Raw genomic sequence first — 18506 nt, 5'->3', positions numbered from 1 at the left:
GGCGACGTGCCGTTGAAATAATTAAGTTGCCAATTCCGGCTAGCAGAATATCAACAGCGATCCAGAGACAGCCAGCGATAGAGATAGAAATGGAAATGGCAATGGGAGGGCTTACACTTAGTGGCATAGTTTTTCAATTAGCCTGTCAGGATGCGCAGCAGGCGCTGTTTTTACAGTACTCCACTGCTTTTCGTTTTAACTTGCTCGGAAACTCCGTTTTCTTCCATCTCAGAAGTCAAAGATTAGAGGTAAGCACTAAGCAAAAACTCGAATCCACTTTGTTTCCAGCAATCATCATCAGAGCAATCCCCGCTAAGCTGGGCCGACTTAAAAATTGGGCTTTTCTTTCGCCGCGGCAACATGTCGTTTGCGTAATATCCAGGAATAGCCCCAAGTGCCAGTGCCACAAATAGAAAACAAACACTGAAGCCCACACACGCACACACACACACACTACCCAGCAAATAGACAGCTTGTCGAACATTTCGGTTAGATGGAAATGAGAGACATTTCTCGAATATTACGCATACGCACGGCTGGCAGCCACAACACCGCAACTGAGGCGTTCTCTGTGCATTAGATGTCGCCTCCGTTGGCCTGCTTTGCAGTCTGGTGAGCCGAGCTAAAGGAAAAGTGAAAACTGCTGCAATTTCCACCAGAATGCCCGCCCAGTTGACATTCTTTTGACAAAAGCCTTTGGCCTTGTCTCGAGATGAGATGGCTCGATCATTAGCATCGCAGTCATGGCGGAGTTGCAGCAAATTGCTTTGCCATGCAGAGGACACTGTGCCAAATCGTCGATATTTAAATTTTTCATTACTGAACCGCGTTTTGCTTTGTAATTCTAAATTGTAAGGCGGATCTTTAGTATTTAAATATTTTACTTAAATTTTTATCACCCGATTTCAAAGGGTCAAAGGGTTTCCCTTTTCTAACAGGCAAACTTGTAGTCTGTTTCCCGAAACTCCCTCAATTTTCCCTGTGTGCTGTGTGCTTTCAATTCACGAATCAGACAGAGCTGCGTTTGTTCCAAAAAAGAACCCAAAATGCAACTGGGTCGACCGGGTGCAGCGCAATTTGGACAAAGGAAACAGAGGCACTAAGTTGCGGCGACATGTAGCGTTTAAAGTTGTGGCAAGCGAGCGAAACCCAATGAATACCAAATCAATCGATAGTGCGAAATCGAACAGCGAACTCTCTGGCAGCGTCAGCAGGGCAGACATTTTTCTGCTTCGCTGACCCAGAGAGCGGAAAAGCAATTTCGGTCTGGGCCACCTCAAGTAGCTGGAGCATCACCCCCTTTTCCCACATTTCCCGCTTTTCCACTAGGCCAACCGATTTGCAAATTTTACCAACGCATCACTGAGTATTGCTCACAACCAATCGAGGGCATTAGCTGGGGAAAAAAATATAGAACGTCTTAACCAAATACGGAGAAAATGTTCAATTTTTTAGTCAATCAACTAGAAAAAAGTTGCACTCACTAGCCGCGCAAATCCTTTGCGTATGGGTTTCCAACATGAAATGTTGGATACTGGGCCCAAAGTTTTTACAGCACGGAATTAAGCGATTAGATGGAAGTTTGCCACCCAGTTGGCACGCATAAATTATTCCAAGTTTCCGCTTCTGTCGCCAGCAGATCGGCACACTGGAAAATAAGAGATTAGAATAAAAGGAAGTTACTTCATTCTCCAATTTTTTAGAACTTAAAATTTGAACAGTTTAATTAATATTTTCATCTGGAAGGCCACAATATTTATATTTATCTTGTTCTGAGTTATGGTTAGTTCCAGACATTCATAATAATTATTGTAGTTATAGTTTATAGCAATGTGCAATAAAATTAATGCTTTTTAAGTTTACCTCGATGGATGCAATATTGTTAAATTCGTTCCGAATTACCAAGTTTTCCTACGTTTTCCGAAAAATTTCCCGACGCAATGATTCTTAGCACAAGAACCTTAAAGTTCGAAAAATGCTGAAATTGGCCAAATTTCCAGAAATATCTCAGGCAAACGGATTCATGGTTTGTTTTGATGTTAAAGTTTTTTAAAAGATACACTCTTTATCTTTTAAACCCCATACTTAGAATAGTTTTAGGAGTTTTTTAAACATTAACATTTATAAAAAAAACAATGCAAACAAAAAGTTTTTGCTCTTGGGTCATAAATAAAAATATCAATATGGTTAGAAATCACTTTTTAACATTTATATATACTATCTTTGATGATTATTTCATTAAATCTGATAGTCGAAGTTTTCGACTATAGCGTTCTTTCTTGTTTTCGTTATTACTTTTTCAAGCCAATAGTTTTCAAATTCATTTATATGAGAATGCACTTACTTAGTTAATTCCCTGTTTATTTTTCCTGTGTACCAGCTTAACTGGCAGCCGTTGCACAATGAATGCGCATTCAACAGCCGTTGCCATCATAGATATGGAACTGGATTTCGACGAGGATGAGGATGGGCACGGAGACGTCGATTCGGCGGAGGTGGGTCGGAGTGGGGATGTTCGGGCGATGGTGCGGCGCCTACAGACGGATCACGTGAGGATTCGGCAGCAGCTGACGCTCCTTCAGCGCCGCCTGGTGACTCTGCAGTTGGACAGGCAGAGACGCCTCTACGAGTGCAGGGAGCGGGTGCAGCGACTACTGCTAGATTTGCAGGCGAGATACGGACGCAATTGGGGCCTGTAGCTGGGAATTCGGGCACCAACACCTCAATATACGGAGTTGATGTGACGAACGGCCCCAAATACAAACGTCGTGTCAGGGTGGTGACGGAATTGCTTACTCAATTTGTGCATGTTGTGAGAAGTTAAATATACAAAGCTGATGAATTGAATTTTTCATGATGTTCTGAAATTCGGTTGGGTTAACCTGACGCATCCTGAATTGCGCTGAATAATTTATCGATGAATATTTGTACGACGTGAATGTAATTGAATTTTTAAAATGTGGCATTAAGAAATTTAAGCGGTATGAAGTGTCGGCTTTTTCCTTCAACGCATATTTTTGTTTATTTCCCGTTCAAGAAGATTGCATCTGTACACTCATAAAAATAATTTTCTACATTTTAGAAAATCGCCCTAAAAAATTTTTCGCCTTTGAACTGAGAAAAATTTTCTATTTTTACGACAAATTTGCCATAAATTTAAGGCAGGTGACCATACAAAAATATTTTTAGGGTTAATTTTTCTATTTTTCTAATATTTAGGGCGATTTTTTTCGATTTGCTTCGTTTTGACCTTTTCTAAATCCAACGGCGAATTGCCCTAATATTTTTTCTAAAATTTTTCTAAATACAAGGGCGATTTGCCTTAAAAATCACTCCAAAAGTGTGAAATTCGGTAGCCCAGCGGTCTAATCACTTTCGCTTTCAACTTTGCTATATGAGGACTAAGGTCGTGGGGTTGTGGGTTCGAACCCTGTGGGATTCAACTTGATTTTTATGTTTTTTTTTTTTTTTTTGTAAACATTATAATACTGAGGACATTTTTTCGTCCGAATTTTAAATTAAAGTAGTCTTTAAACCTTAAAAACGTATGGGAGTTCTGAGTTAAAAGCATACTTTGTGTTTGCGGGCAAGAAAACGGGACTAATTGTCACAGTCGTCAGGAAAAAAAAATACGGTTTAGTTGCCTTTAGTCATATTATAACGTAGACCTCAAGAAAATAAGATGTGTGCAAAGTTTGTTCGTCGTCTTGCGCGATGGGTCTGTGGTGCAGCGGTAGGACGTTAGACTCTAAACCGAGAGGTCGTGGGTTCGATTCTCGCAATGACCAAAAAAAGTAAGTTGTTTTTTCTCCTCATATTTATTTCCCTAATTCATTTACAAACATGATTTTTCAGTTCTAACGGCTGTGCTGTATAGATCGGGCCCCCCTCTTAACGCGGCTCCCATATAAGCTACACACCAATACAATAATATGAAACGGTGTCCTCCGCCGGTGTTGTTTAATTAAAGCAGTCCCAGTTCCCAGAATATAGACGATTAAAAAAAAAACATGCTTTCCAAATTCAGTTAAGCATGCTCAAACACGATTTTTTTTAATTTGTCTAATTTTTTAGGGCATTCGCCTATAAAAGCAGAAAATTCGCCCTTAATTTTAGAAAAATACACCTTAAAATTAGGGCAAATCACCCTAAAAACAGGAAAATATTTCTTATTTCAAGAAAAATTACCCTAAATTAAACCAAATTTTCATCGGGATTTTTTAGAAAATTTTTCTAAATACACGGGCGAATCGCCAGCGGATACGATTTATGGGCGATTTTCTAAATCCACGGGCGAAAAGTCAGTTTTTTAGGGCGATTTAGGGTAAAAATTTCTATGAGTGTAGAAAACCACAAACTTGACATTGAATGCTCCTCAGGTTAACTTGTTAAGTTATCGCATCAGTTAGACGGGGTGAATTGTACACGACTTAAGCACCAAGGTATTCCTGATTATTCGTATCTTACTGTAGGCGAATCAATTAATCTAGCCAGCTTAATATCACTACCAGTCAATCCTTCGTGGACAGTGTTCAAGAAGAACACTTTTTATAATAAATCTAATATTTTACGAGTTCAGTACATGTCAATATGTAAATTGATGTAGAGCCGTAAATAACGATCTGTAACTCAAACCCTACAAGGGTGCAGTGCTAACACTTGTAATCTTAAGTACAGGCCACTTGAGCCTGACCATAAATATAGTTCTCACACTGTACAAAGGGTCGCCTTGCGGGAGGCCGTTGATAAGGTTCCCGCTCAGGCAAACAGATGTGGTCTCTGCGTAGACCATAGATAAGTATATCATAAGATTTTCATGTTAGTTACGTAAGCGAAGACTTAGAAAAATAAAATCAGTTTTTATACAGAACTCAAACGTGAAGGTTGTTTCCTTATTACAGGAATCCCTTTCAGACAGATTAGTGGCCATAATTGTTAAATAGACTTGTGCATCATCGATGTTAACCAAATGCCCATTAGACATGCAAGGAATGCCTAAGTGCGTCCATAAGTCATGCGCTTAATTCACACCGCATGGCACACATCATAGGCCACAGACCCCCACAATCGACCCCAAATAAACCGAAGCCTCTGGTCCCTCGAAGTTCGCCTTGAACAGTTATGCGCTATGCGTAACTCAATTAATCAGACACCAGTTGAGGTCGAGTGCATCACTTAACTCGAGATTAACCCTTGACTGGCACTGTCCTCCCCCTTGCCATTGCCATTGCCATTGCCATCCCATCATTGTGCGGCGCCTGGGGATGAGGATGCAGCCTTTGGGGCACACTCTCATCAGCCACTTACACGGGCCCATTGCTGTTTAGCAACTATTTATGGAGACAAGTAGTTGCCGCTGGCCACAGCCACCTACAACCTTAAAAGTGCACAGGGAAAAACTTGGCTCTTGAGAAGGATATCCTGCATAGCCCCTTAACATTCTCAGCTGCTCTGCTTTAGCTGGTCACCACTGCATTAAAGAGATTTAGGTGATTAATAATAGCAGGGGATCTCGAAATATTTAGCTATTAAAACCGACTTTTTGCGGCTTTTTCTCCCCATGTAGCCGTAGCCATGCACTACTGAACTGCACACGCCGGCATTGTAATGATAGGCCTTCCGGGCTGCGTCGACTGCTGTTTCTGTTCTGTTCAGTTATGTCCTGGCTTCAAGAGCACTTGCCTGCGGATGACACCTAGCGTGTTATCATTAAACACTTGGAAAGTGAACCGCGGGGGCAGATCGAAAGGGGGGATCCGGCCAACTGACATCACTTGAGTGGACCATAAACGGCAACAAATGCAAATGCAAATGAAATTATTGCCGCCGCAGCTCCATTTCTCTGAATGACCAACGACCCCGACTCCTCGCTGGAAAACTGTTTGCATATGCAGGGACACTCCCACAGATAGGCCACGCCCACCGCCCCCCGTCCACCGGGACCGCCCATCGAACCGGCGAGCTGCGACCCATAAAGCCATTGGCGACCGACTGCATTTCAGCGATATAAATATTTATATAAGTTAATCGGTTTATGGTGCACGAGTAATTGAATTTCGCGACGGCGCCAGGTGAATGCAACCAGGTAGCATGTAACATGTACTCCCGATTTCCCTCCGTATTTGGATGTCACGCGGTCAGAGCGATGTTGCAAAACGGGAGCGGGACGCTTTAAACTTGATTTCTTACTCTGTGCATCCGTTTCCGCCTAGGCCCAGGCCGATTGGGGTATTTCTGGTCTCGGGTATACGGGAATACTGGGATCTCCTGCTCTTTGATTAAGGTATTTTAAAGTATATATTTTAGATCTCGACTGTATTTGTTAATCGCAGTATATAGAAGTTATTATTAAATTATTATTATTATTTTTTATAACTTTCCTTTATATATGAAATTGGTTTTTTATTTTCTTTAATTTCCGATAGTATTGATAGTTTGCATAGTGACCCCCATCGATAGCCAAAAACATCGATATTGTCCACTATCGATTGCATTACATTTGCCTTATGAATGACGAGTTCTCAGTCAATTAAGTAGCTTCGTTAACCCTTTTGAGCGCTGAGTAAGTCAGAGTGCTGAATGCTGATGATCATGGTTAGCTTTCAGATAAAGTTATTTTTCTTTTCCCCTAGAAATCTTTAGCCAAAGGCAGTCTTCTCTTTCAAATATGTACAATAGATCGAGCTTGGAGAAATATAAAAAAGCATTTAATACACACGTGCTGAAAAACCCACACTGAACTTTTGCGGGCAAACCCAATTAGTTTAATCCCTGGGGCTAAAACGAGTAGAGCATTCTAGCTTACATTTTTGAGCTACCGCGAATATCGGGTTTACCCACTCTGCACCCTTAGCCCCCTAAGCCCCCTTAGCCCCTTCCCTGTTCGACGGGAGCATGCTCCAACATGGCGCCAACCGGAAGTGCCAGCCCGTTCAGCAATGGACGCGTTGCCCCGTTTCTATGGCACTTCCGCTTTACTGCACATTAATTGCAATTAAATTTGGCATTACTTCCCTGCTTAAAACCCCTTTGCATTTCGTTTTTTTCTCACTATTTTCCCCGCAGCCTGCGCAAATTTAATGATGGCTGCAATTTTTGTACGCTGCATTTTCCTATTCTTTGCATAATTTAAAGTTGTTTGCTTTGGCTGCCGTTGTTGCATTATGGCAAGGGGGAGGGGGAATAGAAGAAGTGGGGGGAAGTGGGCATTTGATGTTGCCGCTGCTTCTGCTGCACTGCCTCTGATATTGTTGTTTTCAATTAACTGCGCGTCTAGCTAAATGGCAAGTAAATTAATGTTTATAGTGCATAAATATGCAATTTATACAAGCCCCGCCCTTCTGCCTTCTGGGTGGGCGTGTGTGGTGACGTCATTGCTTTCAGACTTTGATGGCGCCATGTATTGGTTGAATTGAGCGTAAATTTTAATAAGTTATTTGAGTTAGGACCGCAACCCATAATGTTTATTGAAGTTTCGAATAATTTAGGGTGCTTCCTTTCCAGAGCCTTGTGTTGTAAATTAATCAAATTTAACTGCGGATCCGCTATCGCCAGATCTTGGTATATTTTCAGGCTAACATTTATGGCCGGAGCTGCGTCAACCGGCGGAACAGAAGCCAAGGATCTAAAAGTCACCATCCTGCGGTGGCATTTTACCATCTACTCGACACAGGACAAAATTGAATTAATTTTTTTTAATACTAAAAACTTAAGAACATTTTATAATATTTTTTTTTTGAACATGAAAAGTTGTATTTGTAATAAAATAGTAAATATTTATTCTAATAGATAAATATTCGAATACCTTGATAAGCAGATGTTCTAAAATGTCGTGCTAAAGTAACACAAAATACATAAATATTTGGAACACAAAATATTATTCATCACCTAATTCTGTAAAATCTACTTATAATCGAAAAACAAAAATAATTTGGTCTGTGCACAGTTTGTTTTTCTGTTGTGTCGGTGCCAAAACTTTAATTGCCTTTCGGGCCGAAAACTTTAGCAGAATCTGTGCTGCTATGCATTTTGTTAACATTTCCGGTGACTTTTCGCTGGTGACGTCCTGGTTCGACCCCCTCACTTCACCCTCATTCACCGCCTTCCACCCAGCGACTGTTGTTGTCCCCGGTTTGTATGCCCTTTTAATTGCCCATTGAAAGTTGTTCACTTGTTAAAGCGAACTTTCGCCTGCCAAGTTGTTCGGCTGTGAAGTGAAGTGTAAGCAAGAAGCGTGAAACTATGTGTTATGCAATTAAAAGTGCAGGCGGAGGCGTCTAAACCCAATCGATGCGGGTATTCAATTGGCCGACGGCAAGCCAATTTTCCGCAACTTATTTAAGGATCAAGTGCTCGGCCGGGAAGCACTGGTGGGAAAATTGGATGGAAAACTCGGGTGACCGCAGCTGCAGCTGCTCGTAATGAGTTTTCCATGCATGCGGGACTGCCGAGACAGATCCTTCAAGTTAACATTATGTGACAGCTGCAGACAGAAATCATTCCGTGCGCCTCTTATATGTATAGTATCCCATCCTTTCCAATGAGGAGAGCCGCCAGAACGAAAGTTATTATCATGCATATGGTTATGGGTTGGCCAGGGACCCGAAGTCTACACTAAAACAACAATATAACCGCGTTTCCACGAATTAGGATATAACATTGCGCCTACAAAAACATTGTCCCTGCAGTATATTAATAATCATATTTTTATAAAAGCAGTATTCTATTTTATATTTCTTTTTTCCGATTTCTTACCGTCTTTTTAGTATTTGTGGCGTTCTTCTCCTCACATTGGGCTGCTTTGTTTTCCCTACTGCGATGTCTACTGCTCCCGACTGCCGAGGCAGTCACAATATATTTTTCTGATTTTCCACTTGCATTATCACGTCTAAAAACTGTCTACCATTGAAACATGTGTATTGTGTGCATTGTCTGGACTAAAGGTTTCAGTTTGCCTAGTCGGAGGAGCGACGGGGAAAAGTGCAGGAAATTCAGGCAATATATAAGCATAATTTAAGAGCGAAACCAGGAGAGGAAAACACCACTAGTTGCCATGGAAAGGCATATAAATTATGAGCGCTGGGTCGCCTCACATGACATGCCCGAAGATATGTGGCAAGTTTGCCAAATCTAGTTACGCAGGGCAAAGAATGAAATTTCGTAAACAAATACAAATTTCGAGTCAATTTCTGTTGGCCGAGAACGTGTTATTAGGAGCGCCGGAGCCTGAAATACCCTGGTAGATGCACAAGTAATATATGTAGCAAGTGCTGCTAAGTGCCTGATTTTGATTTACTATCTGTGACCTCAAAATTGCAATTTTTGGGCAGAACTAAAGGGATTTCGTGCTCTCATCAATAAAGTATTTATATTTTGCCAAAAAACCAGCATTTAGATCGAAATCACCTTCTGTTGTTGTCGGTTTATTTAAAGCGTAATATTTGTGTGTGTGCTTAAAATGTTCCTGCGAAAGTTATTTTCCCAAAGAACAAAAGGAATTTGTCGGGGCTACGTAAATATAATTGGAAGAAATGCATTTCCCTTTCTCGACAACTTAGTCGGATAAAGAACACATTTACAAGAAACAAAGTTGTTATTTACAGTTCAGCAATATCCTCATTTTTAAAAACAGCCATAAGAAACCCAAATAAAAATCAATGACAATTTATTTTATTAAAACCGCTATAATTGGGACAAAATTGAAAACGGTTAAAATATGTTAAATTAGATTTTTCTCGTTGTGAAGTTTTAACATGTTGAGCAACCACATTTCAGGGGGGAAATATGTACATTAGTGAGGTCCACATTTGTATGGAAATTTTTAAGGTCCTACTCTCAGCCGCGCATTTAGAAACTTAAGGTAAACCAAAAAAACCTATAAAAAGAAAACGTTTTAGGATCTGCGAATTAGTTTCAAAGTTTGCCTTCGATCAAAAAGTTTATTTCAAACAAAATTCATAGTTTCACAGGACTAGAAACGGGAGAACGATTTTTTCGACCAAATTCGGTCTGTTGTACGAGTCGTATGAGTAATTTTTTAGCAAACTTCGAGAATGTTTCCCAAGGTCTAAGTTCCGAAAGTTAGTTTTCCCATTTCATATTTTGGACCGCCCTAATGTACTTATAGAACAGCAGAAAGTTGTTCGATTTTTTTACTAAAATCAATATTATTTGTAACCAATAAGGGATTGTGCTAGGATGACTTAGAAACTTTTATGACACATTTAGAGTTATTCTTCTAATTTATGAAGAAAACAAAAAAAATATAATTTTTTATATTTTTATATCCCCTCTAAAGGTGTTTAATAATCCAAAAAATAAGTAGTAAGTAATTCCCAGTAATCAACCGCAACCCATAAATTAGGACAGCCACAAGATTTCATCTTGACGTGCATCTATCTGCTCGCTCCTCTTCCGCCGCCTTGTTTCCTGACCTTTCTCATTGACTTGTCCCATTAATTAAGTTTGCGTCCCTGTGCGTTCAGATAAGATGCAGTTGCAGCTGCCGCCCCCTCCCACGTGCCACTCCCCCTGCGCCCCTGGTCCTGGCTCGTGCAATTGACTTAATAATTGGCCCCAAACATTTTAATGAGCGGCATCTTGTCAGCGTCACGTTTTCCGGAACGGAGCCGGAGAGTCAACGCAAAATATTTGCAAGAAACGGCATTGGCATAATTAAGATTATGTTGGCACAGGGGCTGCAGCCAGGGGGTAAAGCATCGGATGTGGTGTCGGCTGAGTGAAGCGGAAATTTGAATGCCAAGGCGCTGCTAATGTTAATATGATATGCAGCAGGATATATCCACCCGACTGGCCTCCATTAAATTCCCATGCACAAACATTGCGCATACGACATGTGTGTCGGTGTGGCCTGCCAAGTGACAGGTGCACCCGCGCCCCTCCCTCACCGCCCGAGGTGTGCAAGCGTGTATTAACACCCAAATGGGAATGACATCTCCCAAAAGCTCCGCTTCAGGCACGTCTGGCGGCCTTTCACACGCCTGTCAAACGCTCCTCCGTCTTGGATGTCCTTAAGCCCCCAACTCAGCCCCATCCTGCTGTTCGATGCACCTAACAAAAATATCACCTTAAAATTATAAATTGTCTTCTGATCTTGAAACGACCACGCTTAATATTTGATTAGTATTTGTATAATGCGATTGAACGACGTTTTCAAGAATTAAGAAATGGTACATTTGTTGTCTTAGATCCGTCGTCAGAATAAAAATGTTGGTTTTATATTTATTATTTATTTATATTCCCAGTCAGATTACCAAGTTTAAAAGTTTAATATTTGTATTTCTGATGTAAAAAATCTACAATGTTTTCAGGGAATAAATGCAATTGATCATGGGTGATTTAAAAAGTGGCTCCCAATTAAATTTAGATTGCGTGAAATAAATCTTTTTAAACCTTCTCAGATAAATTTCTTTCTTGTTTTAGACCATACAATTTTATTGACTTTGAAATGCAAGCTTAATTTTGTCTTTCAAATTAACAATTTCCCAATTCCCGAAACATTTTCTTTTAGTGAGTTGCTTTTGTGCAGCTGCGGCACGTAATGACATGCGGCTGCCAATGTTGTGGACGCGCATTGAGCGCCTCGCCTCGCCATCCCAGCGCAGAGCATCTCCATCTCGAGGGCCTTGCATAATTTATATAACCACGAGAGCCGCCAAAAAACCGCAAATCTCGCAGCGCCTCGTTGCACACACAAGGCGACATCGGTGGCAGCAGCAGCAGCAGCAATGTCAAAGAATGCCTCAGCAATGTGGCAGCTTCGGGGACCGCTTAAAGTAGCCGGTGGTTGCATGTCGACGTATTGATGGTTTTCCCATTTATAACCCGAAACATTTGATAATGGATGGCTGCGGGTTGTCAGCAATTTTGGTCGACTGCCTCGCTTTCAAGCAAGGCAGGGAAAATGTATGTGCCGTTTGGTAAAAAGCTTTTTGAAATTATATTATGTTGTATATTTTGCTCAATCTCATATTCATGTTTGCAGAAGGACTCTTAACTTAAATGTTTATGAGAACAAGCAAACCATAATTTGTAACTTAAAGAAGTGAAGAAATTGAAGTTACATTTTAAATTCAAGCCTAAAAACCTAAAAAACACTAAAAACTTAAGAGTAACTCAGTTGTATGTTCGATATTATACTCTTTTTTTATTCATAAAGCGTACTTTACAATATGTATATACAAAACGTAACGGTTACGGAAAAGAATATATTTATAAATAGGAATACTTGCTATATTGAATTAATGGATTGGCTATATCCTTTTAAATTGTTGTAAAAAGGTTCAGTAAGCACCGCAAGGAAATTAGTTTACCCATTGAAACCCGGTTCTAAAGAATCGTAATTTCTGAATCTTTACGAATCTTGTTTCCTCTTTAAGTCACCAAAGGTTTTAGGCACTGAATCCCCCAATTTCTCCCTGAGATTGGTGGGCAATTTCAACTCATCGGCAATGACAAGGTATTGTCCATAAGGCAGCGAAGCCAGCACCACGTCCTCACTCAATGTAAAGTTACTGGGAAATCCCGGAGCTTGTGGCCACTTTGCCAGCTCAGACTCCAAGGACCACCTAGCGGCCAGGTCCTTGTAATATCCCTCCCTCAAGGCATCCACCTTCTCCAGCTTGACCAAGTGAGCCAAACTCTTTTCGTGATTGCCTGAAACATCGATGGCGCGCATTAGGAGGGCACTTGTTAGCAGAGTCCACTTGCTGTCTGGTTCAAATTCCAGAAGATCTAGGCAGGATTGAAGCTGCGTTTGCAGCTCCGCCAAGAGTTCCTTGCTGCAACTGGCGTCGGCATGAGGTGGCTCAAAGTAAAAGGCTCCGTCTTCTGTGCCGGGTAGAGGCAGAAGATTCACCTCCTGTTCGGAAAGTTTAAGGGAGTACGTTGAGTTTCTTTGGTAATCGAAGGTCTGTAGGCACTTCCAACTGGTTCCACAACTGTCCATCGGCAGCCAAGATTGCAACGTTACGGTCTGCCCTCCGCCGAGCAACTCGGTCTTCAGTTGATTAAGATCTGGGTAGGGCTTATCTAGGGCGAGCACTGCACCATGGGGCTCCAGTCGAAAGGCAGCTATCCTGGGAGCCCGATCCAGATGGGCACCACTACCGAGCAGCCAGCGCTGGTAGAACCAGGCACTGCTGTCGTTGGGATCCGTAAAGGCGGCCGTCAGCACCATCTCCAGTTCCAGCTGCAGCTTCTCCTCGCTCATGGGCCGATCCCGCCGCTCGTTGGGGTAGAGTTCCGGCAGCAGCAGGCTGCGATGGTGCCAGCTGGAGTAGTTGGAGAAGTTCACCTTTATCTTCTCGGTGCAAAAGTCCAGTTCCTGGGCGGCGGGCACCGCGGCCTTGGCAGTCACATAGCGCCTGTAGTCCCAGGTGTGGAAGTTGCGCTCGTCGAACTTGAGGTACTTGTTGCACAGCTGCAGCTCCCTCTGCCAGTCCGCCCGGGGATCCTGCTCCAGGGTCCAGCAGCGGTGGTGCCAGGCGTTGTAGGACTTCGGGTTGACCATCAGGCACTGCTCGGTGAGGTCCAGTTCGCAGGAGAATATGGATTGGTCCTTGTGCTTCTCTTCTTGAGGACGCTCCTCCTCCTCCGCCTTCAGCTTGGACAGCTTATCCAGGACGCACTCGCGGCGAATGTTCCACAGGGTGCTCACATCCGGATTTCGCTGCAGGATCTGAACCGTCAGCGTGAGCATTTCGTTGTCCAGCTCCCCGGCCTCCCGTTTCTTTTGAATCCTCCCCATGGCGGCCCTATAGGCCCGCACTTTCAGAGCCTGCTCCTTCTTCTTCCGCTCGCGCTCCTCCTCCGTGGTCCTCACCTTCACACGTCCGTGCATGGCCTTAAAATTTAATTAAACTTTGTTTAGATGTTTAGATAAACGAAATTATTAGTCAGCGGTGTGACCGCGGAATGGGCGATTTATTATACCGTCGGGCTCTCAAAAATATACTTTTCATTTGGTATTTTGATACCAATTATATTCGTCGAACGGTCATGCAAAATACATGAGTTGATGTATTCGCTATACAAGGAGCGTGTATCGGCTATGACAGGGTGGTGTATTGGCTATGTCAAAACATTGCGTACACTGACAAAAAAATGTTATTTTGGGTGTGCCCAAAATGGTTGTAAAAATCGATCGGTGCAGCTCCAGGGATTCCAGATATATTATTGCCTTTTAAGTTGTCAAAAATCAAAACGCCTACATTTTACAAAGTTTCTTATATTTGTTTGATTATTCCTATGGAAGCCTTAAGATATAGTGGTCCGTTCCGGCATATGTACGACCTGCAATAGAAACAAGACTTTCGGGAAAGTTTCATCGCGATAGCTTTAAAACTGAGAGACTAGTTCGCATAGAAACGGACAGACGGACAGACAGACAGACGGACAGACGGACAGACGGACAGACGGACATGGCTAGATAGACTCGGCTATTGGTGCTGATCAAGAATATATATACTTTATGTGGTCGGAAACGTCTCCTTCACTGCGTTGCAAACATCTGACTAAAATAATAATACCCTCTGCAAGGGTATAACAATTGTCGGGTTCCCTAAAATCTAAATTTGATGCTTTTAAATGATTTGATGCTTTACATTTGGTTCAGTTTGTGAGTTTGAAAATATCTGCACCCAAAAAAAAATAGTCATCAATATGCCCCTATTTAGGTGTCAATGTGACACTATTGAGTGGAAAAAAATCTTTGATCCGAACGTCATTAAATTGACCCTATTCTGGTGTCACTTTAATACTTTCGAAAATATTAATTTGACCCTTTTTGGTGTCAAAGAGCCACTAGCCGGTGTCATTTTCTTAGGATTAAATAAAATTTGACATTTGCTTGAAAGCTCCTGTAACCATTCTGCCATGGCAAAAATTAATATGGGCATGGCTCAGGGGCCAAGGCGCTAGGTTCTGATATTATTTTGTGCTCGGGGGAACGAGGTTCGAATCCCGCTCGAAACACCATTATTATTTTTTTTTTTATCAGTAATCTAACACAACTTAACATTTTTGTTCTTAAAATGATATATATGCATTTTAAAAACTTTTTAACTACTCCGACTTAACTGGGTTTCGAACCGGGGACCTCGCGCACCAGAGGCAGACGCCTTACCAACTGGGCCATCGAACCATTTTGCGCGCGAGCGAACTCTTGACAAGTATAAACGAAATCGATACTAGAGTAAAACATCGCCGAACTTCGAACTTCGAAAACCAAAAATGATAATTATTGGGATCGATGTGAACCTAGTTTTATCAAAATGACACTATTTAGTATCAAATACGATTTTTCTGAAAACGTGGTATACTTTTGACACTCATTTGGGGGCAAATTGACCCCAAAAATTTGATCCTAGGGGCAGTGTCATTTTAAACCACAGTTATTAAATTGACACTCAGGATTTTTTTTTTGGGTGTGCATCATTTTGATAAATGTCCAAGGCTTCGTTAACCTTTTTTTCGAATTAATGTTGAAGAAGATGGCTCAGCGGCTTTATTTAAAATGCTGATCAAAAGAAAAACAAATGTATCGAATGAAACTGAGTAGCCCTTATGTTGTTTTTCATACAAGAGTGTGTCAAAAAACAAACTTAAACATCTATTTTTTCGGGGACACCGACATTTCAAGCGGTTGTTTTTAGCAACTCAAATCCTGCCACGGGTATAATAGCCTTAAATGATGAAAGTAAACCGTAGCCGCCTAAGAGATAGATCTAATCCGCTTTGAACCTCTGATGAAGCGTGAGTATATTGCTTATATTTGTGGTACATAAATACATACTTGTCATTTTACAGTTTTCGTTACAACACCGCATTGACAAAAATGCATTCGTCTTTATTTTTAACTTGATTGGATATTCTCAAAAATTCCATTCCGCCAATATTGCAACTAGCTACTGTCGGCTCATTTCAAAAAGTCATTGGAAAGGACTTTGATATTTCTATTTCAAGACAAGTCGTTTGCAAAACTTTGTGGAAAATAATTCCAATTCTAGAAAGTCATCTGTGTCCTCTATCGAATTTCATCTTCAAAATTGCATTTTTTTTTACGAAGTTTGGAATTCCCGGAACTATTGGCTGCATTGATGGGACTCATGTTAAAATAATTAAGCCAAGTCAACACGAAAACCAGTATCTAAACCGTAAAGGATATTTTAGTATAACTGTTATGATAGTAAGTTAAAAGCCTCAAGATTTAAATTTGTGTACATACTTATTAGATTTGCGATTACGAAATGCGGATTTTATATGTCGACTCGTCCAAAACTGGGACATCGCACGATTCTTTTCAATCTAGAATTCGCGATGGAAGTGCGAAAACCCTATCAATCTACTTTTTAATAAATAATAGACATAACTGTTAAATCGCTTTTATCATTTAATGCATTTTTTTTAGCAAGTTATCAGCAAATGTATTACATTTTTTTTTCCACCAGTTCCTTCATAAGTTTACCCATTTTAACGACTGCTTCAGCAAGGCGCTCATGTTGAGCACTGATGACCCGAAGCTCCGATGCTATTTATCCAAATATCTCATTTTGCTCCTTCAAAAGATGCTGATCATTTGATGAGCGGCTGTGTTTGCATTTTGGCTAAACATACCTGGGTGCTTCTCCATGAATGGGACCAGAACTCTTCATGTTCTGGAGTTCTGTGCTTTCCCCTAAAAAGTTGGTATAATGCCCTCTGCTCATTATGGACGCGTCGCGTTTGCATCCATTTACCGTTTAACGCGCCCAAATCCCATACAAAACTTGTAGGCAAGGGGTGAAGAGGGGAGGGTGGAAATTTGTCGCGTTACAGGGCTGGAAAGTGAAATTTGTGGTATATTTAAGCAGTATTAACCAGGCATGAACATTTTTCTGGACCCGAAACTGATAAGAGGCTGATAAGAAGCGGGAAATATTAAAACCATTTATTGTTGATATTTACATGAACTTTATTTCGTATAGATTGGTATTTGATTTATGATATACGCCAAATGATCTGGCAATAGTTCAGAATTCCGAGGATGATCCAAGCGCATAAAGAGCAGTAGCAGTTCGTTTATCCAATGGAATGGCTCGGCTAGAAAGGATCGGAAGCGAAATATTGGTCGTTGCAGCGCAGCCACATGGGCTTCCCTGTCTTCATGATCTTGACGTTTGCTTCGCGTGCGCCATTCGTCCATTAAGGCGACCTCCTGGTTAGACCGTAGATGGCCATTCCATATTCAAATGACACACGTTGACAGGCGACTGCTGGAAAAGGGCACATCTCCCTCTTTCTTGCGCACAATGTTCTTGTAGGATTTCTGCCCCGTATCAGATTCTGCCGCCGCAGAAGCTACTGCTGTCGCGGGTCGTGTCAAAGAATTAATTAAATGACTGTTCAGATCTATATATATGAACGCCTTCTGCAGCAGATCCTTTTGCTTTCTGCCGTAATTAATGCTCAAGCAGCGTAACGTGGGATGTTGTTGCTTTCATCATTGCAGCAATGTTTCCACGCTGTTCAAATGCTGTTCTGCGATTACAATTATCAATAACAAATTATTTAAATCCATTGTTTACTTCAGCTCGCAAATAACAATAGCACAACAGCTGTTTTCAGACGCGTTTGCCAATGGAAACACCTCACGTCCGCCTATCGCGTTGCCAATCGAAAATACACAAAAATACCGAAAAAACCGCATAGTGGAAAAATGCCTTAATGCACATATACTATGTTTATACGATAGTAATCGCGATTTCTTGAAAGCGCGAAATACGACAGCCGAGAATTCATGCTTTTATTCACTCTCAGCTGATAGGGATGCCGGACCGGTAAAAATATCTAATTTTTAATACCACTGATTAGAGAAATGGCATATAAAAGGCCTTCAATTTCTAGCGATCTGGCAACGTCAGTCATTTTTTACAGAGTTACCATACTGCATATCACCAAATCACGCTTTTGGGCTGAAATCATAGTCAACTTTCGTGTGTTGCCGAATTCACGAAATGGCGTTTATACAAGCACGAATCGGCCGAAAGCGTGAAATGATAGCGTGTATTCGGCATCGTATAAACACAGTAATAGATTGCTAGAAAATAACTTACTTACATGTTGTCCAAAGGAATTGACGAATTTATTCAGTTAAACATAAGTTTGACACTCTAAGAGCCGCCGCAATTCCTACAGGCAGTTTTCATTTGCTTTTTGGCTTTTCCTACCATTTATAATTTCTTATTGGCACACCGCTTCTTCACAAACACAGCAAACAATTAAATTTTTTATTCTTTGGGCCGCGGCTAAAGGCGTTCATCGGAATTCATCCGCTAAATCTAGTATTTTTTTGGTATTTCCTTACCATTTCCTTAGCTGAACTGAGTACCGCGGTGAAAAAAGTCCCCGGCTAAAGGCTTTAGCTACCTATTTGCCTCTCGCTTACTCCTATGCTTAGCTAGCAGTTTTCGTCGTACTGAGTACTAGGCTTTAGAGCAGCCGTCGGC

General features: G+C 41.3%; 2 protein-coding genes and 1 long non-coding RNA gene across 4 annotated transcripts; 2 read left to right on the top strand and 1 right to left on the bottom strand.

The window, feature by feature from the left end:
• Positions 1 to 102: 102 nt before the first annotated feature.
• LOC108066089 (uncharacterized) lies at positions 103 to 2984 on the top strand. 2 transcript variants are annotated; one of them, XM_017154452.3, is made up of 2 exons: positions 103 to 248; positions 2381 to 2984. In XM_017154452.3, the coding sequence occupies exon 2, from the start codon at positions 2403 to 2405 to the stop codon at positions 2697 to 2699; it is 297 nt and encodes a 98-aa protein (XP_017009941.2). In that variant the 5' UTR covers positions 103 to 248; positions 2381 to 2402; the 3' UTR covers positions 2700 to 2984. The 2 variants fall into 2 exon arrangements, with proteins under 2 accessions (XP_017009941.2, XP_070073080.1); XM_070216979.1 differs by lacking the exon at positions 103 to 248 and adding an exon at positions 298 to 612.
• Positions 2985 to 12135: 9151 nt separating this feature from the next.
• RabGGTa (Rab geranylgeranyltransferase subunit alpha) lies at positions 12136 to 13949 on the bottom strand. The gene has a single exon (XM_017154538.3). The coding sequence runs from the start codon at positions 13859 to 13861 to the stop codon at positions 12374 to 12376; it is 1488 nt and encodes a 495-aa protein (XP_017010027.2). The 5' UTR covers positions 13862 to 13949; the 3' UTR covers positions 12136 to 12373.
• A 1657-nt stretch (positions 13950 to 15606) lies between these two features.
• On the top strand, positions 15607 to 16352 carry LOC138913550 (uncharacterized). Its single transcript, XR_011419319.1, has 3 exons — positions 15607 to 15774; positions 15829 to 16190; positions 16254 to 16352. It is a non-coding gene; the product is annotated as an uncharacterized lncRNA (long non-coding RNA).
• Positions 16353 to 18506: the final 2154 nt, after the last annotated feature.

The sequence above is a fragment of the Drosophila takahashii genome, chromosome 3R (assembly GCF_030179915.1).
Source record: "Drosophila takahashii strain IR98-3 E-12201 chromosome 3R, DtakHiC1v2, whole genome shotgun sequence".
NCBI lineage: Eukaryota > Metazoa > Arthropoda > Insecta > Diptera > Drosophilidae > Drosophila > Drosophila takahashii.
The sequence above is the reverse complement of the archived record's forward strand: the minus strand, read 5'-3'. Positions and strand labels throughout refer to the sequence as shown.

Bases quoted from the DNA above. Each gene is read 5' to 3' on its own strand.
- RabGGTa (XM_017154538.3), bottom strand. From the start codon at position 13,861: ATGCACGGACGTGTGAAGGTGAGGACCACGGAGGAGGAGCGCGAGCGG.
- LOC108066089 (XM_070216979.1), top strand. From the start codon at position 581: ATGTCGCCTCCGTTGGCCTGCTTTGCAGTCTG. The intron at 613-2,380 runs GTGAGCCGAGCT...CCTGTGTACCAG, and splicing joins TTGGCCTGCTTTGCAGTCTG to CTTAACTGGCAGCCGTTGCA.